Source organism: Leptonychotes weddellii, chromosome 4, assembly GCF_054177405.1.
Source record: "Leptonychotes weddellii isolate Sample4059 chromosome 4, ASM5417740v2, whole genome shotgun sequence".
Lineage (NCBI taxonomy): Eukaryota > Metazoa > Chordata > Mammalia > Carnivora > Phocidae > Leptonychotes > Leptonychotes weddellii.
In genome coordinates, this window is record NC_138372.1 from 175,593 (window position 1) to 197,630 (window position 22,038).

General features: G+C 62.3%; 3 protein-coding genes across 17 annotated transcripts in view; 1 reads left to right on the top strand and 2 right to left on the bottom strand.

The window, feature by feature from the left end:
• Positions 1-597: 597 nt before the first annotated feature.
• LOC102736656 (tyrosine-protein phosphatase non-receptor type 11-like) lies at positions 598-13,137 on the top strand. 5 transcript variants are annotated; one of them, XM_081817241.1, is made up of 15 exons: positions 598-678; positions 6,259-6,381; positions 7,564-7,761; positions 8,460-8,646; positions 8,726-8,845; positions 9,067-9,180; positions 9,342-9,438; positions 9,694-9,773; positions 10,212-10,367; positions 10,640-10,771; positions 11,535-11,689; positions 11,794-11,861; positions 12,044-12,155; positions 12,265-12,362; positions 12,474-13,137. In XM_081817241.1, the coding sequence occupies exons 1-15, from the start codon at positions 665-667 to the stop codon at positions 12,755-12,757; spliced, it is 1,938 nt and encodes a 645-aa protein (XP_081673367.1). In that variant the 5' UTR covers positions 598-664; the 3' UTR covers positions 12,758-13,137. The 5 variants fall into 5 exon arrangements, with proteins under 5 accessions (XP_081673367.1, XP_081673370.1, XP_081673369.1 ...); XM_081817244.1 differs by having other exon boundaries at positions 12,044-12,192; positions 12,474-12,663; XM_081817242.1 differs by lacking the exon at positions 598-678 and adding an exon at positions 4,050-4,235.
• A 726-nt stretch (positions 13,138-13,863) lies between these two features.
• RNF223 (ring finger protein 223) lies at positions 13,864-20,277 on the bottom strand. Its single transcript, XM_006732443.3, has 2 exons — positions 16,587-20,277; positions 13,864-15,120 (listed from the first exon to the last, which is right to left on the bottom strand). The coding sequence occupies exon 2, from the start codon at positions 15,109-15,111 to the stop codon at positions 14,371-14,373; it is 741 nt and encodes a 246-aa protein (XP_006732506.1). The 5' UTR covers positions 15,112-15,120; positions 16,587-20,277; the 3' UTR covers positions 13,864-14,370.
• Positions 20,278-20,328: 51 nt separating this feature from the next.
• Positions 20,329-22,038, bottom strand: part of C4H1orf159 (chromosome 4 C1orf159 homolog) — a 24,425-nt gene continuing 22,715 nt past the window's right edge. For all 11 annotated transcript variants that reach the window (XM_081817246.1, XM_081817255.1, XM_081817252.1 and 8 more), the window contains one exon: positions 20,329-21,565. In XM_081817246.1, coding sequence (XP_081673372.1) covers positions 21,538-21,565 — 28 coding nt within the window. In that variant the 3' untranslated portion in view covers positions 20,329-21,537. The remainder of the gene's footprint in view (positions 21,566-22,038) is intronic.

Here is a 22,038-nt window from a genome sequence, read left to right on the forward strand (position 1 = left end):
AGCAGATGGGGGGCAGCTGTAGCAGGAGCAAAGGTGAAGAGGGGTCAGCATCACTTAGGAAGGGAGGGCACTGTCTAGTGTGGGTGGCCGAGGTGGGGAGGAAAAGAGGGAAGCCCCCAAGGTAGAAAAGTAAGAGGTGGTTACCTGGTCATCGCATTGCGACGGCAGCACGTCCTCCCACCTCCGTCCCCCAGGGGTCTCCTCCTCTAGCTCCGAATTCCCCCACCTCCCCGTGAAGAGAGCGCAGCCCCTCACCGCCCTCCTCCCATTAAGGAGGCAATGCGGAAAGGCCTGCGGGCTCTGGGACAGCGCGCGGTGGGACTGATGTGCCGTTTATCACATTTAGGCGCCGCTGTGCGGAGGCGGCCGGCCAGGCTGGGGGCCGCTCGGTCCCGGCTGCCCCGCGCCCTCGCCCTCCGAGCCCGGGACGCCCGCGCGAATCTCTTGGTTCTGAAGTTTGGCGCCCTCGAAAACTGTTGTTTTTATCGCAACTTCTCCTACGCGGTGGTGAGACGTGTGGACACGGCTCCTTTAAGGAAGCTCCCGGACAAGGCTCTGGGTGGGCGGGGCCCTGAGTGGGCGGGGCCCTAGGGGGCGGGGCCTTCTCGAAGTGGCCCGAGGGCGCGGCCGCCTGGACCCGCCAAGCGCCCAGCGCGGAGCAGACATGACCTCGCGCAGGTGAGCCAGGGCCTTTAGGTGGCTGGACTCCGCGACCCCTGGAGATGTGCTTCGGGCCCGATGGGCACCGACGGGTAGCGCCGAGACATGCCCCCAGTCCTCACCTCCTGGCACAGACCTCTCTCCACAGCCAGGGCTTGATGCCCGGGGTCCCAGGCCCACGAGGCCGGGCCTCACCCAGGCGGTTGAATCTTTCTAATGGGGGTGGGAGGTGCCATGGTGGAGGTCAGAGGTACCCTAACCGTAAGGAACAGAATATGCCCTGCAGGTGGTGGGTGGCAGTGGTTGGAGCCTAGAATGGGCAGCAGGTGTCAGGACAAAGCCAGACCCTCCCACTCTCCCTCCCCTGGACGCCTTGCCCTGCTCCAGGCTCCCTTCTGGCCACTGGATTTGTGTTCTGCCAGGTGCGGGGTAACTCTTGCTTCCCTAGGACCCCTCAGGGCAGGGTCTAGTCTCCTCTGCTCTAGTCTTGGTCCCTTGACGCTAACTACAAGGACCAGCCCTCTCTAGATGGGCTCATCTTTCCTCCAGACCCTCTTAAGGGCCAGGTTTAGGGGACAAGCTCCCTGGTAGGGACGTGAGAGCCTAGGCAGCTGCAGGTCAAACCAGCTTCCTGCCTCCATGGGGAGGGAAAATGGGAAGTGTGACAGGAACTGGGCCCTTCCTGCCCTTTCTGCTGGATCCCTGCTCTCTGGGTATGAGCACACACACGTGTGAGCTCAGACTCTAGCATGCATGTGGATGTCCATGGGGGGTCATACAGGTGTGAGACACATATCACTGGGGGCTTGGTGAGGCAGGAGTTCACAGGAGGGGTCATGCTATGACCCTGAGTGACTTCCTAGATCAGTGAGGGGCTGGACAAGGTCTGATCTTCAGGGTCCCCAGGGTGTCTCTGGACCCAAGGAGCAAGGTCCTTAGCCCCAGGCAGAGACCCCTGCCTCCCCCATCTCCCACCAGCAGCACCTCAGTGATGAGGGTCCCAGGATCCCTAGGAGGGATGTAGTGAGGAAGCAACTAGGCACAGTGGCCTCCATCAAGGTCACAGGCCCTCTTAGCTCAGGAATGGTGGAAATCAGTTGGATCTCAGGAACTTGTCTGTGATAACAGTCCAAATTCAGGGAGGAGGGGGTTTTGAGGTTTGGTTGGATGACCCCTCAGACTCCCCTCAGCTTCACTCTTAATTGTCCCCCAGGCAAGTTCTGGTCCTCAGAGAAGGCCATGTCTGTGTCATGTGCACGTGACCTTGCTCCAGCCTGGGAAAGCCCCCGGTGAGGCTCTGCCTGCCCTTGCCAACCCCTCTCTGCCCCACCCTGTGCTGACCATCTGGACTGTCACTCCTCTGAGGCCTGGGCAGTAAAGCCTATCCCCCTGTGTCCATCCCCACCTCAAGTCCCCTTCCTGTGGCCCTGTGGTCTGTGGGTCAATGGGCACTTCCATCGGCACTGTCTCCCAGGGGCCTCCGGCACTGTGGGGCAGGGCTGGGTGCACGTGCATTGATACTGATGCCTGGGGGATGGCTGGGTCCCATGGTGGGGTGGTGGGCATGCAGAGCCCCCTCAGACTCACCCTCTGTTCCAGGGGTTGGAGAGGACAGCATATCTCTGGTTAATTTGGTTCTATATAGACAGGTGGCCCTTGGTTTGGGCCAAGGTTTGGGCCAGAAGGGTCAGGGCCTGGGGCCTGGGGGCAGGGAGATGGAGAAGGACACTGCCTGTGCTCTGGGGTCCTCAGGCCTGGAATTCCAACCGGGAACCCTTCTCCACTGGTCTGTGGATTCCCCATCATCACAACAGTGTCTGTCCTGCAGGAGTCTACAGCCCCTGTATCACGGGCGTAGGCATGTTGACTCCCCGGTTCCAGGGTTGGAGCAAGGCCACACAGGGAGCTAGGCCAGCCAGTGGCCAGTATGGGTTCAGGCTGATTGGTTAGGTGGGCTGTTCCTGGGCTCCTGAGCACTGACTGGGTTCAGTTGGGCCTTGAAGGGCCGAAACCATGAGACCTGTTGGGAGCCTAGTACGCCCTGTTCACCCTACCTGTCTTCCTTCCCTGGGACTGCAAGGCCGTGTCGCCAAGGCAGAGCTGAGTCATTGACCCATCACAGAACAGGGAGCTCTTTGGCACAGAGGTGACCCTGGGCTCTGGCACAGAGGGGTATGGGGATTGGAGATGGGGACCTGTAGCCTCCCTACCTCCTCCCACCCCCTCAGCCAGGGGCAGCAAGCCTCACTGGCCTACTGGGCTCTCAGCTCCACCTCAGGCCTGGTTGGGGGGATGTGAGGCCCTGCGTCAGCCTGGGATTCTGGAGGGTGGTGGTGTGAGTGACTGCAACCTCTCAGGATGCCCCACCCTGGAGATTTCCACCTGATAGACCCAGTGGCAGTTTGTGGGGAGGAGAGGGGGATGGAAAGTATGATTGAGAGTCCCTGAAAGGACAACAAGGTGCCCTTCACCCCTCTCTGTGGCTTTGATTATGGGCCTCCACCCTCTACCCCTGCCCCCACACTCTGGGCATTGCCCATCTTGAACTGGAATCTGAGGCTACTGGGGCTGGGGAGGCAGGGGCATCTGGGCACAGGATGTGGTTCAGCAGAGTAGGTGGCCCATGGTGGAGGGGGAGTTGGAAGCTTTCTTCTGGGTTCCACTCCCCGCCACCCACCCACCCCCCGCTCCTGTCCCACACTGTCTCATCATGGGTCCAGGGACAGCATGAAGCCCTTGCCCTTTTCCTGGAGGCCTCGCCTACTCTCCTGTGACTGGCTCTGGAGGTCACTATGCGGCCTCTCCTCCTCTAGGAAACCTTCCCTGGCAGCCTTACTTGCTGGACCACTTGACCAAAAATTGCCCCCAGGTCTGGCTCCGCTACAAGCCAGCATGGGAGAGGGCTCAAGACACTAGGCTCAGAACATGCCCAGGAAGGGCCTGGATGACGGTAACCCCGATTCCCCCAGGGAAAGTGTGAGCAGGCTGGGTGGCCCCGGGGAGGTCGTCTGAGGTTCCAGGCCTCTCTGGACCAACACATGGACCCTGGGGAGCCATCAGCATCAGATCTGAGCCTGCCCTCAGTGAAAACACAGGGTGACAAACACAAAAGTATGTGTGTGTCTATGGGCTGTTAACACAGTAGGGGCAGCAGTGGGGTTGCTGGGAAATGCAGGGAATGTGAGCCATGCCCAGCAAAAGGGGTTGGTTCTGGGTGCATTTGGAAGGTAGGACACAAGGTTGCTGGAAAAGAGAGCGCCGAGGGCCTGCAGGCTGGTGACCTGAGCTACGCCTGAGCAGTGGCCCCCTTCATGGAGTGGGGACCGGGTAAAAGAGCAGGGCTTTCTGAGTGTGTCCAGGAGTTCTAAATTTTGCAAATGTTAAGATAGAAATGTTGTTACCTTTCCAAATAGAGGTGCCAAGAAGAGAAGCATCTGCGAGTTTGAAGCTCAGATCCCAGGTGAGGCTAGAGGTGTAGAAGGCACATGGCCGTGTAGACACACGGCCAGCACGGGTGAGGAGCTCTGACATTGAGAGGTCAGAAAGAGGAGGGCCCAGCAAAGGATCCTGACCAGGTGAGGCAGAAAACCAGGGGAGTGTGGAATTCTGGAGAAGGGCCGAGTGGAGGCATGGGTCAGTCAGATGCTGCTGAGGACTGAGGCCTGGCCACAGGCCCCGGAGACGGATGAGCACCCTGAGAGCAGAGGTCTCTATGGGGCTGGAGGGCAGAGGGAAACAGATCTGTGAGGACTCAGGCAAGGACGGGCAGTGTAGGCCAGCGCAGACCAGAACTTTCCGTGGTGATGGAAATGTTTCCTACCTGCACTGTCAACAGTCTGCTAGCCTCACGTGGCTCTCAGCAGTAAAACGTGGCAGTGTGGCCAAGGAATTGGGTTTTGATTCTGTTGAATATTAATTCATTTACATTCACATTTCACACATGCTATAGACTGCTGTGTTGGACACGCAGGGATAGACTACGAGCACAGATGGTCCTTGGAGGAGAAAGGACAGGCTGAAGGCCTGGGGCAGAAGGAGGCCTGAAAGAAGAGAAGGACCTGGAGGGAGAAGCATCCAGGCTGGCGTTAGACACGTGATCTGAGTTCCATTCTAGAAAGAGCTCTACAGGGCGGGATCATCCTTCCTCCTATCTCTTGGGTCAGATTTAAACCTGGGCCAGAAATTCCTGCCCTAATAGAGGAAGCAAAAGCTACGAGGGGAAAGAACCCAGCAGTTATGATCTTGGACATGGGCTCATGCACAACCCTGAGTGAGGGCCCTCCTGGCCAGTCCCTCCAGGAACCTGGGGCTGTCCCCCACCTCATGGGGGAGGCTGTGAAGAAGGACAGTCCCAGGGAGGCAGGGCTGGGGACAGAGGCAGGGTTGCAGTCCCTCTTAGCTTGCAGCCCCCCCTCTAGTCCTTCAGCAACAGGATTCAGCCTGTGTCGAGCCCCACAGTTGGCAGAACCTGCCAGCCACCCTGGTACCTGTACCCCCACCATCCATTCACTTATTCATTCGCTTTTTTTTTTTTTAAGATTTTTTGTGTTTATTTTAGACAGCGTGAGCGTAAGTGGGGGGAGGGGCAGAGGGAGAGAGAAAATCTCAAGCGGACTCCCCACTGAGCACAGAGCCCAGCACTGGGCTCAGTCTCACCACCCTGAGATCATGACCTGAGCCGAAATCAAGAGTCAGAAGCTTAACAAACTGAGCCACCCAGGTGCCCCCTTATTCATCCACTTCTTAATTAATACCCAGGCGCTGTTTTCGTCCGTGGGATACTGCATAACACAGAACAGGGTCTGCCCTTGGGAGCTCAGATCCTTGAGTGGGAGATAGACAGTAAGCCTACAGTATATCATATAGGTCAAGGAGGCAAATACTATGAAGAGAAGTAAAGCCGAGTAAGGGATAAAAGAATGAGAAGTGAGAGGGGTGTCCCAGCCATACGAAGTGGGCCAGGGGAGCAGAGAATAGCTAGTACAATGGGTCTGTGGTGAATGAGCTCCTGTGGGTGTGGAGCAGGGCTGGGGACAGTGGTCCGGGTGGGACGTAGAGCTGAACCCGTAGATGTGCTCTTGTTCTGGGAGGGCGAAGTGACTAACACATTATGGGGGGCGGGGCGGTCCCTGGGCTTGCAGCACATGCCCCATGAGAGAAGGTGGTGGCCGACACCACACCAGGAGGGGTAGAACGGGGTCTGCTGACGGGGCTCTGAGGGCAGGCAGGAGGCCCTGGGTGACCCTGGGGCACCCCGAGTACTTTTGGCCAAGCTGCGATGCCCTGGCAGGGCCAGAGGGACCAGGCACAGAGTGTGAGGTGAGGTTCCTGATGGTGGCTGTGCGGGGGTGCTGGAGGGTGTCTGTCCCACTCACCCCCACCCACCCCCCCAGTGGCAGGAAAGTTTCTGCTCATCTGTGTCCCCACCTCCTTCCCCACAGACCTCAGACCCAGTGGTCACTGCCCATGGCAGGTTGTAAGCATGGGGCCTACAACAGGCACCATGGGTGGAGGTTGGGTGTGGGCCAGGACTTTGGGTGGGGGAGCTCAGTGTCACCCCAGCTCTCTGGGATTGCCAGCTTGTGGTCCTCATTCCAGGTGGTTTCACCCCAACATGAGCGGAGCTGAGGCCGAGAAGCTTCTCCTGTCCAGGGGCCAGCATGGGAGCTTCCTGGCAAGACCCAGCAAGAGCTGCCCAGGGGGCTTCACACTGTCTGTCAGGTGGGTGAAGGGGGGTGGGTGCTGCGGCCAGGTGTGAACAGGCCTGAGGCTCCACCCTAGGCTGGGGGACAGGTGGGGATCGGTCTTCCCTGTCTTCCCAGAGGGGTGTGGGGCATTGTCTTGGGAAGTGAGGATCCCCGCTGGGGGCTGGACATCTAAGAATCTGGGTTTTGTGAGGGGTGGGGAGCCAACAGGTTGGCAAGGGTGGGTGGAAATCTGGCATTCCTGACCAAGTGGCTTCTGGACAGGAGGGAGTCATTTAGAAGGGCTCAGTGAGGTAGGGAGTTGGCAGGACCTCCCTCCTGCACTCTGAGAAGTCTGGTGTGGTGGACAGGGGGCCTCAACGGCTGTCATTAGGATCCCATCTCCTGGGGATGTTGCCCACTGGGGGTCTGGCCTGAGGCCATGAAAGGGCCATTGTGTGGGGAGGAGGAATGGGGAGGGGCTGCAACCAGCAGAGTAGACAGCCAGATCTGTGTCAGCCCTAGATGGGAAGGGGTCAGCCTGTGAGAAAGAGTGGTGATCTGGGGAGGGGGCTTTCAAAAGGTCTCTAGATCCTTTCAGTCTCTCTGCTAAAGCTGAGGCAGCAGGTGGAACTGAGGGTACCTCTCAGGATGGACTTCTCTCACATTGGAGAGGCTGAGGTCCTCCCCTGGGGCTTTCCTGATAGCTTCCCATGCTGTGAGGCCTGGGGAAGCTGTCTTGAGGGCCCTTTTGCTGGTCGTCAGGAGCTCCCAGGCGGGTGGTCTGGGGTGAGGCGGAGCCCATCATGGAGGGCTGCTTCGGCGTCTGCCTCCAGGCCAATGGAGAGTCAGGCCTGTGGTCTGCAAGCCCAGTCCTGACTTCACAGGGGGAGCAGTGGGGGTGGGATGCCCACCGCCCAGGGTGGGACTCTCACACTGGCTGATGGGGAAGGGCCTTGGCTGCTCTTGGCAGGGGAAGGGCAGAGGCAGAGACTGGCTGATGGGGAAGGGCCTTGGCTGCTCTTGGCAGGGGAAGGGCAGAGGCAGAGACTGGCTGATGGGGAAGGGCCTTGGCTGCTCTTGGCAGGGGAAGGGCAGAGGCAGAGACATCAGGGCAGGAAAAGCTCTGGGACTGTTCTGGAAACTGCGGATGGTGATGGGAAGAAGGGGTTAGTGGGAGCAGCACCCCCCAACAGTGCCTGGTGCACCTGCCTTCCAGGCGCCACGATGAGGTGACCCACATCAAGATCCAAAACACGGGCGACTACTATGATCTCTACGGAGGGGAGAAGTTCGCGACGCTAGCCGAGCTGGTACAGCACTATGCAGGCCAGCATGGGGGGCTGCTCCGTGAGCGCAGCGGGGCCCCCGTTGAGCTCCGGCACCCGCTGGGCTGCCAGGACCCCGTATCTGAGCGGTGAGCTGCAGACACCGGCATGTTTGTGACCTCGTGCATGCCAGGGTCCGGGGGAGCAGGGTCTGTTGGGCATGGCCTCTGGGTTCCCTTTGCCCTCCGTGGCTCAGGGTCAGGCTTGGGCACAGCTGCAGCAAAGTCGAGGGAGTGTCCTGCGTGCCCCCCTACCCGGGGCTTGGGGCCTCATTTCCTCTGGGTCTGGGGCACTGGCCACAAGGGTGAGTGTGCAGCAGGAGCCCTGCAGCCAGTCTTACACCTACCCTCCTGCCTGGTGACTCCGGTGAGCAGTTTTCTCCAGCCTCAGTTTCCCTGCCTGCACTGCTGAGACCTGAAGAAGCTGCATCTGCCAGGGAGGGGTTGTGGGGCTGGTCTGAGAAGGCGGCCCTGTCCCTCCTCGCTGGGGACCAGACTGCCACCTGGTGGCCACCCTCGGCCCTGCAGGGCCCGCCTGTCTTGCTTCCAGCCTGCCTGCTCCTGGGCAGGGGGAGAGTCAGAGAGTCGGGCAGGGCAGACTGAGGCTGGCCTGGGTGAGGGCACTGCCCGGGCCCTTGAGATCTGGGTGGATCCGTCTGTCTCTCTCTGTCTGTGTCTTGTCTTGGAGCCTTCTGGCTGCATGTGGGTCTGTGTCCCCTCACCCGGCAAGGCCATGGCCCCCGGGCTCACCTGGGCTCCCCCACCCCACCCCCACCACGCTGGGCCAGGTGGTACCATGGACACCTGTCTGGCAAGGAGGCCGAGCAGCTGCTGATGGAACAAGGACGTCCGGGTACCTTCCTGGTGCGGGAGAGTCAGAGCAAACCGGGGGACTTGGTGGTGTCTGTGCTCACACAGCAGCCAGACAAGGCTGACCGCCGGCCACGGGTCACACACGTCATGATCCACTTCCAGGTGGGAGGTGGCAGCAGGGGTAGGGGTGTGACTCAGGGGAGGCAGGCAGTGGCCAGGCGCCTCATTGTCGCCCCCACAGCCAGATGGAAAGTATGACGTGGGAGGTGGGGAGCAGTTCGACACCCTCACAGACCTGGTGGAGCACTACAAGAAGAACCCCATGGTGGAGAAGTCAGGGACTGTGGTGCATCTCAAGCAGGTATGCCCGGAGGCACGTGACCCTTGGGATCCTGAGTGAGCTTCACCCCTGGGGTGGGGACGGCCCAAGGGACATGGGGACCCAGGGAAAAGGGGGCTAGGCAGTGCTGGGGCGGGGTGGCCTAGGGAAACCGTGTGGGGTCAGGGCAGCTGCCCCTGGGGGAAGGCGCCGCGGGGTCTGCTGGACCCTGTTAAGTGTGGACACAGACCTCTCCCGGCCAGCCCCTCAAGGCCACGAGGATCAATGCCGCAAGCATCGAGAGCCGAGTACAAGAGCTCAGCGGGGCCACTGAAGCCAGCGAGAAGGCCAAGCAAGGCTTCTGGGAAGAATTCGAGGTGCCCGCCCCCCTCGCCACTGTTCACTCTCCCACAGACTCCCGTCCTTGGGGGCTTGGGCGAGGCCCAGCAGAGGGGTGAGGTTTAGGGGAGGTAGGATGGTCACTGAAGGCTCTGGAAAAGTGTGGGACAACAGGCTGAAGCTCCCCACCCCCAACCAGATGCTGCAGCAGCAGGAATGTCGGCTCCTGTATCCACGGAAGGAGGGGCAGCGGTTGGAGAACAAGCCCAAGAATCGCTACAAGAACATCCTTCCCTGTGAGGGCCAGGCGGGGGGGCCGTGTTGGGGGCCAGGGCTCCATCCGCTACATGTGGGGCCCATCTGGCAAGGAGGGGCCTGTGGGGGTTGAGGCAGGGCGTGGTGTCCCACCACCGGGTGACTTTCCCTTTTGCGCATTCACGGCCCCTTCCTGCCTCATCTTGCTCACCATGGGGGCCGCGGGCAAGGAGGCGGGTGAGGTCCGTTTCTCCTCCCTCTCCCCTGGAGACCTGAGCAGCATCCTTCCTTCCCAGTTGATACCACTCGTGTCACTCTGCATGATGTGGACGACAGTGTCCCTGGCGCCAACTACATCAACGCCAACTATATCAGGGTGGGTGTGCAAGGGACAGGCATGTGTGGCCAGCTGCTTGTGTAGCCTAGCATGGATCAGACAGGACACCTCGAGCCTGGCCACACACCAGTCCCCCTATCCCCCTGTTAGAGCCTGGAGCTCCTGCTGGCAGGCCCAGGAAGGTCCAGGTGCCCCCGTGATCCATGGGCCCTGGCAGGACAGTAGACATTGTTGGGGGAGAGGGGCTGTGGCGGTTTCCAAGGAGTCCTCAGAGTGGGCTGCACTAAATATTGGTCCTAAGCTCCTCCCTAGCCTAGGGCAGGAGGGGCTGTGTGTGAGCCACCTGGTGCTGCTTTGCACATCATTTGTTTGTGAGCCACCTGGTGCTACGTTGTACGTCATCTGCATAGACTTGCACTGTCCTCTGGCATTTTAAATCCTGGGAACAATGGACCCCCGGCCCCCACCCCCTTACAGAGTGATCCAGAGGAGAAGCCAGGTCATGGACTGGGCAAGGCGTACATCGCCACCCAGGGCTGTCTGCAAACCACAGTAGCTGCCTTCTGGGCGATGGTCCTCCAGGAGAACACACGGGTCATTGTCATGGCCACGAGAGAGGTGGAGCGAGGCCGGGTAGGAGCTTGGGCTCAACAGCCCCCTCCCCATGTGCGCATGTGGATTTGTGCTGGTGGCTGGCCCAGCCTTGCTTTTTCTTCAGCCTTCGGGATGCTAGGGGGGGAAGTGTGTGTGTGTGTGTGTGTGTGTGTGTGTGTGGTGTGTGTGTGTGGGGGGGACTCTGGAAAGCCCCTGTGTATGCATGTGCATGTGGGAGTCCCCACGGGGCACAGAGGCAAGTGTGCCAGTGGTCTTCCGGCACAGCTGATGCAATGCACCCTCCCTCCCAGAACAAATGTTTCCGGTACTGGCCAGAGCTGCATGGCAGCCAAGAATATGGCCGTGTACATATCTGCAACTTGGCTGAGTACCAGGCCCAGGGCTACTGTGTGCGGGAACTGCAGGTGTGGCGGCCAGATCAGGTGAGCCCAGAGGGCCACAAGACATGCAGGGCCAGAGTCACAGTAGTCAGGAAGTCCCCAGGTCTGTGCTGGGGGTGAGGAAGTCCTGTGCTGCCCCCCACCTCGTGGCTCCACCGAATCCCATTGGCCTCAGTGGTATTCACGTCCCTTAACCCAGTGGGCACAGTCCCGGCCTGGGCTCTGCTGGGCAGTGCTCACAGGCAGGTCACATTCTCAACCCCAGGCCCCAGGTCCCAGTTGCCTGGCTCCAGGGTGGCCTCACACCCACATGGCCTCTTCTTCCCTAGTCTCTCCCTGGGCCACCTCAGCAGATTCAAGGTCCTTCGTAGGCCAGTGGCACATATTTCTGTGGCAGGAACAGATTCCTTCCCGTGCCCCCCACCCCCACCCTGTCTCTTATGTCTCACCACCTGGGGGGCCCTGTAGGGCCCTCACACTTGAATCTTCCCAAATAGAGGTCATAGTCCCTGAAACCTGCTCCCTCGCCCCATTGCTCCCTCTTCCTTTCCCCAGGGGTCTGAGCCACCGGGGGCTATCTGAGAGCCCCCAAGCTCTGAATCCCGTATTTCCCTCCCATCCCCTTCTCGGCCTTGACCCTGCTGGTCACAACTTCTGGCAAACTCTGCCTGCCTCCTCCCGGTTCATGCCCCGTGCCCCTCTTACCCTGGGGCTCACAGCAGCTCCACTGTGACCCTGCGGCCTGGTCCCACCTGGGAACTGCCCAGACTGGCCCTGCTCACGCTCACCAGCCCGCCCTGCCCAGGAGGAGCCACCGCGCACAGTGAAGCACTACCAGTACTTCAGCTGGCCGGACCACGGGGTCCCGGCCGAGCCCTCCGGCGTCCTCGGCTTCCTGGACGAGGTGAACAGGGCCCAGAGCAGCACGCCGGGGGCCGGACCCATGGTGGTGCACTGCAGGTGCGATCGGGGACGGGGTGGGCGGGCAGTGCAGGTGCAACCCCGGGCAGGGCCACGGCCTCCTCGCCTAACCTCGCCACAGGCCTCCTGGTCGGTCCCCACAGCGCCGGCATCGGACGCACAGGCACGATCATCGTGATTGACATCCTGGTGGACCTCATCCGCCGGCAGGGTGAGCCGCCCCGGCCCCTCCCTGCCGGCCCCGGCCCCCGGCCCCCGGCCCCCGGCCCCCGGCCCCCGGCCCCCGCCCGGTCCTGAGCGCGCTCGTGCCCCGCCCCTCCAGTCTAGCCCCGCCCCGGCCCCCGGCCCCCGGCCCCCGGCCCCCCGCCCGGTCCTGAGCGCGCTCGTGCCCAGGTCTGGACTGCGACATCGACGTTCCCAAGACGATCCAGCTGGTGCGGCGGCAGCGCTCGGGGATGGTGCAGACCGAGGCGCAGTACAAGTTCGTGTACCTGGCGCTGCAGCGGTACATCCAGGGCGAGCAGCTGCGTCTGCGCGAGCAGGTGGGGGCGGGGCCGGGCTGCGGCGGGGGCTCGCGCGGACGCCGCATGGTGACCGACAGGCCCTCCTCCCAGCGCGAGCCGCGGGAGGAGCGCGACTATCTGGACGTGGGCATCGGGTCGGCGGACCCCGGCCGCAACGCTGGACCCCTGTCGTCTCGGGCGCCGGCGGCGTGAGTAGGGTCGTCGGGGAGCGGGACCGGGCCGGGGTCCCCGTCGGGAGCGGGCAGCGTACGGGGCGGGATCCCGCGTGGGCCCCCGCCGAACCCTGTCTCCGCCCGCAGGACCCCGGAGGCCCCCGGCGGCGAGTACGAGAACCTGCGGCGCCTCGCGCGGTGAGGGGGCTCCGCGTGCGCGCGCCCCGGGTGGGGCCGGAGCCGCACTGGAGGCTGGGAGCCCGCAAGGCGGGCCGTGGCGTTCCTCAGGACTGTGTTTAGGACCTACAGGCTGGAGCTTGTCCCTGAGTGCCGGGGGAGGGGTCCCTCCTGACCTGGCCTGGACGCCTAGAAATGGGGAGGGGCAGTCGGGAGACCCTAGTGCCCCTGCCCCTTCTGGGGCTCCCAGGTGAGGGAGGAGCGGGAAGGCAGGGCTTCAGGGCTGGGGTTTGTCTCTCGGTATGGGAGGCCACCAGTCATGGCCTGCACGACACAGTGACCACGTGTGTCATGAGTGGCCAGTCTGTGCTTGACCTGACTGTAGCCACCATCAGTGTTTGCCTGCCCCACCCCCATCCTAAGCACCCACCCCTGCTTCGGAGCTGCCCACAGCGCAGGTGCATGTGAGATGCTCCTGCGAGCACGTGTGCGACCCCGTGTGCCTGGGTGAGGCTCACGTGTGCGCATGACTGGTGTGTGACGGGTGTTCCGTCAGTGGCATGTAGTCTGTGCCCCTCCCATCGCGGATGGCCCTGTGGCTTTGTGGTACCTTCAATAAAATGACTCGTTTTCAGTTCTGTGCCTTTGTTGGGGTCTGGGGCCCAGCTTCCCAAGGGTCTCCCTGAGCACTCTCCCCATCCCAGCCCAGCCAGAGCCCCAGCCATCCCACCCACCTCGGGGTGAGGGGTGAGGAGTCTGGGGAACCAGAACCAGCCTGGCCTCTCTTCACCATGCTAACTGGTGGTGCAGGATTCCTGGGACCGACAGCAGAAGCCAGTGGGGGTTGGCAGGACTCCTGCCCATCCCTCGAGCTGCTGCACTTGGCCCCGGGAGGATCTGCGAGAGGTCTTCAGGATCTTCAGGACACACTGGCTGTCACCATTTCTGCTTCTGTGCGTCCTTAGGCTTTGGTTCGCAGAGAGTCAGTCCTGGGGTTCTGTGGCCCTCTTGTCAGGACTCTCAGCAGGGCTGTGGAGTCATGACTTCTTGGGGGGTCCAACTGGGGCGTGTTGGAGGAGGGGTCTGGACCGTGCCAAGGCCCCACCCCTTCCTGCCCACCCCACCCTGCTCCAGCTGCCCTCCCCATCTTCCTGGGGGAGGGGGGCAGGACTGCTCCAGCCTATCCACAGCCCACAGGGAACAGGAATTGGACACCCTAGAACCTGGGGGCTATCTGCCCTAGGGGCTGCTGGGATTTCAATCCAGTGGGAGTGAGACAGGGGCAGACCATGGCTTTTCGGGAGGGAGAGGCTCAGTGGCATGGGGAGGAGGGCACACAGGGTGAGGACTCCTTACCAAATGTGGATACAAAATAATTTATTTAAAAATGTGCAGCTCAGATGGGCACTGGAGGACTGGGCCTCCTGCTGCTGCCCTTTGTCCCCCTAGTCAGAGGGCAGCATTAGCACCCCAACCCAATGGAAGGGGCCAGCCCTGCCTGGGGAAGGAGCCATGGGTGAAATGTGAAAATAAAATTAAGATGGTGAGTGCCATCCCTTCTCAGCAAAGGGCTGCTAATGCAGGTAATTCACAGTGAATAGAGAGGGGGCCTCATCAAGGCTGTCTCTCCGGGATGGGGGGTTAGGGAGGTGGTCTCTGGGACCCATAGGAGCCTGTGATTCTTGGAAGCTTCAGGGACCCTTTTGTCCGTGCCATCAGGATCCAGCCCCCCAGAGTAGGGGGAAGGTGAGCTGAATGGGTATATGGGGTCCTCAGAGATGTTGGGGCCCCTCCGGGGTTGCCACGCCTGTGACCCCAACTGTGGGCCAGGGACCCACACCTGGCGCTGGGGCAGGGGTGGCTGAGCCTAGCGGTCGGCCAGGGGCCCAGGAGAGAAGGCAGCGGTGGTGGTGATGGTGGTGGAGGGCCGGGGGACGCAGTGCAGGTCCCCAGTCTTGAGCGCGCACTGCACGGGCCAGAGCACCACACAGAAGAGCACCAGCAGCAGGGCCGTGACCAGCGCCACGCGCCTCCAGTCCCCGCAGCGCGCCCCGTAGCGCGCCCAGCAGCGGGCCAGACGGCCCTGGCGGCGGGCAGGGCGCGGGCTGGGTGTGGGTGCAGTGGGCTCCGCAGGCTTGCTCAGGCCCACATCCACACACACGAAGCCAGGTGCTGGAAGGCCGGGTGTGGAGGGCGGCAGGTGGCAGCAGAGCTTAGTGCCCTCCAGCCACACGGGCTCCTCCCGACGCAGGTGGGCCGGCATCCTGGCCTGCAGCTGGCGGCTGGTGCGCAGGGCGGGGGCCCCGGCAGCCGGCACAGCCGTGGGCTGCCGGCAGAACGGGCAGGGCACGGCCTCGCTGCCGGGCCGGCCTGTTGGCTGGGCGGCCGCCAGCCGTGCCAGGCACTCCAGGCAGAAGACGTGTGTGCAGGAGAGCTCCTTGGGCGTCTTGAAGATGTTGTCGTAGCCGGAGAAGCAGATGGAGCACTCCAGTGGGGAGGCCACCTTCTCCGAGCCGGGGGTGCTGGGGGACCTGGGCACCGCGGCTGTAGGGCTGGGCCGACCAGGGGCTGGCGTGGCTGTATGCCACGCCTGCTGGCCTGATGACATGACTCCGAGCTGTGGGACAAATGGAGAGCCCTGTGAGTGACCGCAGGCTGCCCCTTCTCTGCACAGCCTGCTGCTCTCACCCTGCGTCTCTTTTGCGCAGCCCAGCCCCAAAGATCTCTGGAAGGACACTGCCCACCTGTGGGCGCCTCGGGGAAGGCCCATCTATGCCAGAGTCAAGGTCTTTCTGTTCAAGTTGTAAGCCTGCCCCCCACCTCCTCACATGCCAAAACAGGGGTGAGCATCCCAGGGGCGCTCTAAGGAGGGTCTAAGAATGGAGGCCATGTGCACCAGGGTGTCGTGCTGACCGTTCAGTGGACACCTCCTGCTGGGCCTGGCCTACCTGGCAGTGCCACCCGGGCATAAATAAAGTCAATGGCAACAGCCCACAGCAGTTGCTATTGACGTCCGGGCTCTGCCAGGCTGGGCCCAGGTCACGGGACACAAAAGAGCCACAGCACAAAAATGGCAGCTCAGAGGGCGGGGTGACCAGCCAGGGTCACCTGGCCAAGACATCGGCAGGACCTGGGCTCTCAATGGAGGAGTGTGACTCTGGGTTGGGTGAAGTGGGTTTGGACATGGATCCCAGCGTGGACACCTGATTTGGTTGGTACACTCCCAGTTTTCAGGCAGCTGCATGAGGGTGGGGTGCCAGGCCTGGCTGGGTGAGGGTCAGGACTCCGTCTGGGGACCAGGGTGAGCTGGCAGGCTGCGGGAAGTCGAGGAGGGCCTGAACAGGGGTGGGGGCCGGTGTCCCAAGGAGGCTTTGTTTCCCAGCCTCGCCCGAACCGGCAGGGCCAGCTTGTCTGGCTGGTGATGCGGGCTTTCTGCTGGCCCTCAGGACCTAGAAGTGCACCTCAGCCTGAGGAGCCCCAGCCATCCCCTGGGACGACCCACCACCCTGCAGGGTCACACAGGCACACAGCTGCCGTCCTCCTGACCCACTCCCATTTCCACAGGAGACCCTGCCTCTGTCTCCCTGGCAAGGCTCAGGGGACCTGCCTGCTGACCAGGGCCCTGTCTGGCCCTGTCCCTTGCCCAGCCACATGGGTCTCGCCTGGGGGAGGACAGGTAAGGAGGACAGTGGACAGACCCCATGGAGCCCAGAAGGACCCCCCTGACCCTATCTTGCTGGTTAGTCCCGGTGGGTGAGTGCAATGAGTTTGTGGTGAGGTGTCGTAAAGGTTTGGGTGTTGCCTCGTGATGACTCTGACCACCGTGAGTCACAGTGACATCACTGTGATGTCACGAGTGCTCCCAGCATTGCAACATGAGGTGTCACCACATTTGGGGACGATGGTGGCCGCAGGCTAGGCAGCAGCCTCAGCATGGTCTGGGGGGGGGACCACAGGCTAGCCTCCTCCAGGCCTGTGTGCCCCACACCATCAGTCCCTTGGCACTGAGGTCCCAGCCCTCCTCAGAGGCACCCCACCCTGAGCCTGTACGAGTGAGAGGGGAGTGCCTGAGCTTGGCCTTACCTGGTAGCCGGGGGTCGTCAGCAAGGCCTGAGCATGGTCCTCTTGGGTGGCCACCACCAGGCTGTGAGGCTCCGAGCTCTCCTGTCCAGCTGTGTTCGCTCCCTCTTCTCTGGGCTGGGCCCACCTGTGCTCCACCTGGCAGGTGTCCCTCCACGGGGCTGGCTACCAGCAGGTGTCCTTCCTGGGGGCACTGCTCTGGCAGGCGTGCCCTCTGCTCTGTCCCAGGCAAGCGGGGCTCAGGGGGATGGGTGCGCTCTTCCAGATGAGAGCACTGTCCGAAGCAGGTGTGAGGTCTCTGGGTGTCAGCTTCGGGCAGGTGTATTTATACACTCGAGGTCATATAGGCCAGGGGCGTGGCCTGGGGCCTCCGGGATTGGCTGGCCTCCCGTCCTCACCCTGGCAGGCTGGGCAGCGGAGGGCAGGAAGTCAGAGGTGAGAGATCAGAGCCTGGGGTGAGGCTGGGGGGTCAGTGTGGGTTTCCACAGCCTGGGCAGGTCTGGGGTGCTGGAGTCCTGGGTAAAACCTCCCCCTGGCAGCCCCTGGGATGCTGGGGCAGCCGTTCCAGAAACAGATCCGCTCACTAACCCTATTTAAGGCCCCGGTGGCACCTGAGTGCTCAGGTGGGCCTCCCAGAAGGGCCCCTCCGAGGAGCACCCCCAATCTCAGCCTAGCTTGTCACCCCCACCTCATCCACACAGCCCACTTACATGTGTGTGTCCCACCCCAATGTCCACCACACGAGGGAACTTCCTGCTCTGGGTCTAGGGAGTCGGGTGAGAGGTCAGGGCTGGGCACCCCCAAGGGGTGGAGTTGGGGTGAGGGTGAGTCAGGGATCAGACCAGCCACAGGACTTTGGGTGGGTGTCTGCTGGGGGCACCCGGTTACACACATGGGGTAGGGGCACTGAAGCCCAAGGAAGCCCCCGACACAGCCAGGGGGTCCAGAAATCTTCGTGGGCAAAGGGGTAATGGCTCCCGCCAGTCAGACCCCAGGAGCAGCCTATGCAAAGGCCTGGGGCTAAGGCAGGGGGTGTGGGCGGAGGGTGTGGGGGCTGAGGCTGGGGCTGGGGTCTAGCCAGTAGTGGGGCTTTGTGTCCTCGCAGCCCTGTCGCCGCTGTTCTGACAGTGGGAAGCCTACCAGAGAATCCAGCTCGTGGCCAGGGGAGGGGCTGCTCAGAGAGGCGGTGGGGACCCAGAAAGGGGCTGGGGGCTCAGTGTGGGGAGCTGCCTTGTGAGCCAGGCCCAGCTTGTGCATGACAGGGCTCTGGTTCCCACGGCGATCGTGACTCGGGGTCACATGCTGCCTCCAGGAAGTGTTGTCTGTGCCTCTGCTCCGAGAACATCCTCCCGAGGGCTCCTGGGAATATCCGAGTTCTGAGGTCACTTGAGCTCCTCAGTGGACAAGTCAGTGCCCAGAGGCACAGGGAAGACCTGAGGAATGTGCCGTCTGGGGTGGCGGCCAGGCCTCCTGCACGGGAGCGGCACCCAGCCCCCGGCACTGGGACCTTGGCGGCTCCGGACCCGCGACCCACCTGCCCCCACACACCGGCTCATCCTCCCTCCTGGCGGGTGGGCAGCCGTGCTGTGTAGATGCGGGGGCCGCACATGGACCCCGTGTAAGGGGGTGTCGCGCACCAGCAGGTTAACCTGTGCTTGAGCGTGAATGTGTCCACTCAGGCGCAGGTGCATACCCACGTGTGAGGGGAGCATGGCTCTCAGTGTGTGACCCCACAGCCCTGGGACTCGGCTGCGGAGAACACAGGTCCCCAGTGAGCACCCCACCCCTGTCCATTCGTGGCTCTGAGATGTGGGGGTCCTGAGTCCCCAAGACACCTAGGGGTTCTGGGCTGGACACAGAAGTCATCCTTGGCCAGGTGAGAGGACTGTCTCCCCAAGGCCCACTCTGGCTATGGTCCCCCCACCCCAGGACTGGGCAGAATGAGTTTCAAACCCCGAGTGCTGCCAAGGACACACAGGATGGCCACTGCATGAAGAGGCCCTTCAGGGCTCATCTGGGGCCCAGGTGGCCTGGGGGTGTGAGGGCTGAGCCCCCCACCCGTGCTTGCCCAGTGCTGGGTGATCTGTCAACTGTTCTGCTGTCCCACCCGTCAGCCGGGGACGATGATACGGGAGAGACTGGGACACATCCAGGCTGTGAATCCCACATGGGCAGAAACTGGGCCCCGGGCTCTGGACAGGCTCAGCCTTGCCCTATAGGCCTGAGGCAGCCCTGCCGGGACATCCAGTGGACTCAGCCAGTCCTGCCCCTCCCATGCCCAGGACTGAAAGCCAGGTCCCCTAAGGTCAACTGGTGTCCCCTCCCCATCTTGCTCTGGCCAGCTCCTTCTGGGGTCTTGTGCCCAGGCTCCTGGCCAGGACATCTGCCCTCACATCACCTCCTCAGGACTCATGCGGCCCTCCTCTGTGCACCCACCTCCTAATGCTGCTGACTTCTGACCTCTGTTCTCAGTGCTTCTCCTAGTGCTGAGTGAATGAACGAACGAATGAATGAGCTGCCGGCTGTGAGCCCAGGACTGTGCCAACTGCCCATCCCCCTCCTAGGGTGTGGGGGAGCCCCACAGCAGTTGACATGGTGGTGGGTCAGAAGGGGACAGGTGCCCCACCTGCCTGTTTGGGCCTAAGCCGATGGCCCCATAAATTGGTCTCAGTTTGGCCTCCTACGTGAGGGCTGGAGTCCGGGTAAGAGGATGGCTGAGGATGGAGCTCGGGATGGAGCCCCACTGTAGATGCCTGACCTACCAGCCATCCCACAACGGCTCAGGTGCCCCACTACCCCACTGCATCCACTCACATGGTTTCTAGCCTGAATGCCCATCAGGGTCCCGGGGCTGGGAAGTCCCGTGACCCACTCCCCACTATCTGGGGGCCTAAAGGACAGTGGCACCCAGGCCCAGGGGATGCCCAGTGGCAGGGGGACGCCTGGCAGACTGAGGGCCCCAAAGACCAGGCACCCCCAGGCCTGAAGGTCAGGGGAAGCACATCTCGAGTGGGGGAGCCAGAGGTGGCCGCAGGGTCAAATTCAGAGTTGTCTTTGCTGCCAGGAGTGGGGCAAAGCTAGGCTGGGGGCTGGGGGAGTTTGGGGAAGGGACAGGGAGATGTTGGAATAACCCCAGGTTTCCAGGTTGTACCTCAGGGTTGGAGGAGATGGAGAAGGCCTGGGGTGGGGGGCCCCCATCTGTGCCTGGCCTGGGCCTCCAGGGCCTGACTGGCTGGACCCGCTCTCCTGGTCAAACAAGGCTCTGCATTTTCTGTTTTGTCCCCCAGATTAGCAGCCAGGCTTGGTGCAAAGGTGGGAACAGGGGCAAGGGAGTCTCCTCCCATGTGTGCTTCCCTCCCCACGAGGATCCACAGGATGGGAGAGGCTCCCCTGACCTCGGGGGCTACAGAAACCAAGGGAACCTGGAGGGTCCTGCACATTCTCCCCTGGCTCCCAAGCCCAGCCTCCCAGATGGGCACAGATTGGCGGTGGAATGTCCTCTCCCTTCCCCGTGGTCCCTGAAGCTGGTGGGGACCCTGATCCTGGTCTCCCCACCTCCCTCTTGGTCCCCTTCTCCTCAGACCGAGGGGACAGACGAATGAGAGGCAGTACCCACGAGGGCACGTCACTGCTCCTGGTGAGGTCAAAGAGTCCATGTCAGCCTGGCTGACGGGGCTGCCCCCACAGCAGGGCAGGTAGGGCTTCACCCTTCCCGAGGAACAGACGAACCTTGGAGCAGGGAGGATGGGGGAAGAAAGCCCTGAATAGTTTATTGACACTGATTTGAAGCTGGTGCGCCCCTCTCAGCTGCTGGACCAGTTGTGGGTTCAAGTATCCGCAAACTGTGAATGCTTGGGACAGGCATCACGGTGCGGAAGGGACACAGGAGCTGAGCACGCAGGCCCTGCCTCGGGCCCCTGGGATGTGGACCAGGCGCTGAAGGAGAGATACCAGTCCCGACTGAGAACCTGGGAAGGTCAGTGTTGAGCCCAGTGCGTGCGAGGTGGCCATGAATGCTCCTTTCTCTCAGGAACCCCTGTCTATCTGTAACCAGCCAGGGCCAGCAATGCGTCTCCAGGCCTGGGGCAGTTGGGACAGGACCACTGGCCTGCACTGCCCTCCATAAGTCCATGGAGACCAGGCTAGCCAGGCAGGAGTCACAGGTGAATGTGATCCTGGATGGACATGGCCCTGATCTCCAACAGCTTCAGGACGGTGTCCGTTCCTTGGGTGGACAAGAACCTGCAGCACCTGGACCCAGCATAGGGAGCGGGTCAGGGGCAGGTGACAGAGGAGAAAAGCAGTGTCTCTCTAGCTTTTCTGCTTAAAACTGACAAAAGTCAGTAAGAAACCAGGAACCTCGCCTCTGCAGCTCCTGGAAACGTGTGGTCTTGGGCTTGGGGGAGTGAGGGTGGGGGGTCTTGGCTACAGGACAGCCCTGTGGGCCCCTCACCCTCGGAGGGGCCAGTGCTCATGCCACGCCTCCCCTTGTCTGGACACCGTCCCGGAGAGGATGCCAGGAGGCCAACTGGCCTGGTGGGGGGGGAGGTCTGCCCACTGTGGGCTCGGAAAGGCGGAGGGGCATGGAGCAGCCCAGCGGTCCCTGTAGGCTCTTGGCCGCTGGGAGCGGTCTTTCCCGAGGGGCCCAGACCCCACCTGGCTACACTCTCGAGCCTGGCTCAAGGACGCGGCTCCCAGTCCATCACACTGAGCCCCTGTGGGGAGGGAAGAAGCACCCTCGGGCAGCACCTCCTGTTGGGAGACAGTCACGCGGAGTCAGGGGCCGTGTCCAGACCTGTCCTGAGGCCTTGCTGGGCAGTGCCTGTCCTTTGTGTGCTGGGTTCTCTCCAAGGCGGTGTGCGGAGTTGTGGGTGGGTCCCCGGGTCAGACGTTGCTGACCCGGGCCTCCACCGAGGAGATGGCAGTGGGGCCCGTGTCCCTGTCCAAGGGCCGCTCACGCCTGACATAGCGCGGCTTCCGCACTGAAACAGGGTCAGAGACAGGCAGGGTCAGAGTGGGGCCGGGGACAGGCAGGATGGCCCCAGGTCCCAGCCCTCCCCAGAGCTCCTGGGAGTGGGGTGTGGAGCAGCCCAGGGGAGGAGATCCCACTGAGCCCCAGCTTGTGCGTGGAGAGTGTCTGATGAATGCTCCACTCACTGCAGACACTCGGTGCCCCTGCACCCCAAGCACCTTGGCCTGGGTGAGGACCTTGCTCTCAAGAGACACAGAGACAACAGGTCCCATGATGCACAGCAGGGCTGGATGGTGGCCCCCAAATGAGTCCATGTCTGAAGCCCCAGAGCCAGCAGATGCGACCTTACTTGGAAAAAGGGTATTTGCAGATGAGATTAAGGATCTTGAGATGAGATCCTCCTGGATTATCTGGTGGGCCCTAAATCCAACGACCAGCGTCCTCACAAGAGGGAGGCAGACAGAGGAGACCCGGGAGAAGCCA

Excerpts from the sequence above, each read along its gene's own strand:
- LOC102736656 (XM_081817241.1), top strand. Across the intron at positions 8,846-9,066 it reads CTGTGGTGCATCTCAAGCAG|CCCCTCAAGGCCACGAGGAT; the intron begins GTATGCCCGGAG and ends TCTCCCGGCCAG. Across the intron at positions 9,774-10,211 it reads TCAACGCCAACTATATCAGG|AGTGATCCAGAGGAGAAGCC; the intron begins GTGGGTGTGCAA and ends ACCCCCTTACAG.
- RNF223 (XM_006732443.3), bottom strand. The coding sequence starts at position 15,111 with ATGTCATCAGGCCAGCAGGCGTGGCATACAGCCACGCCAGCCCCTGGT.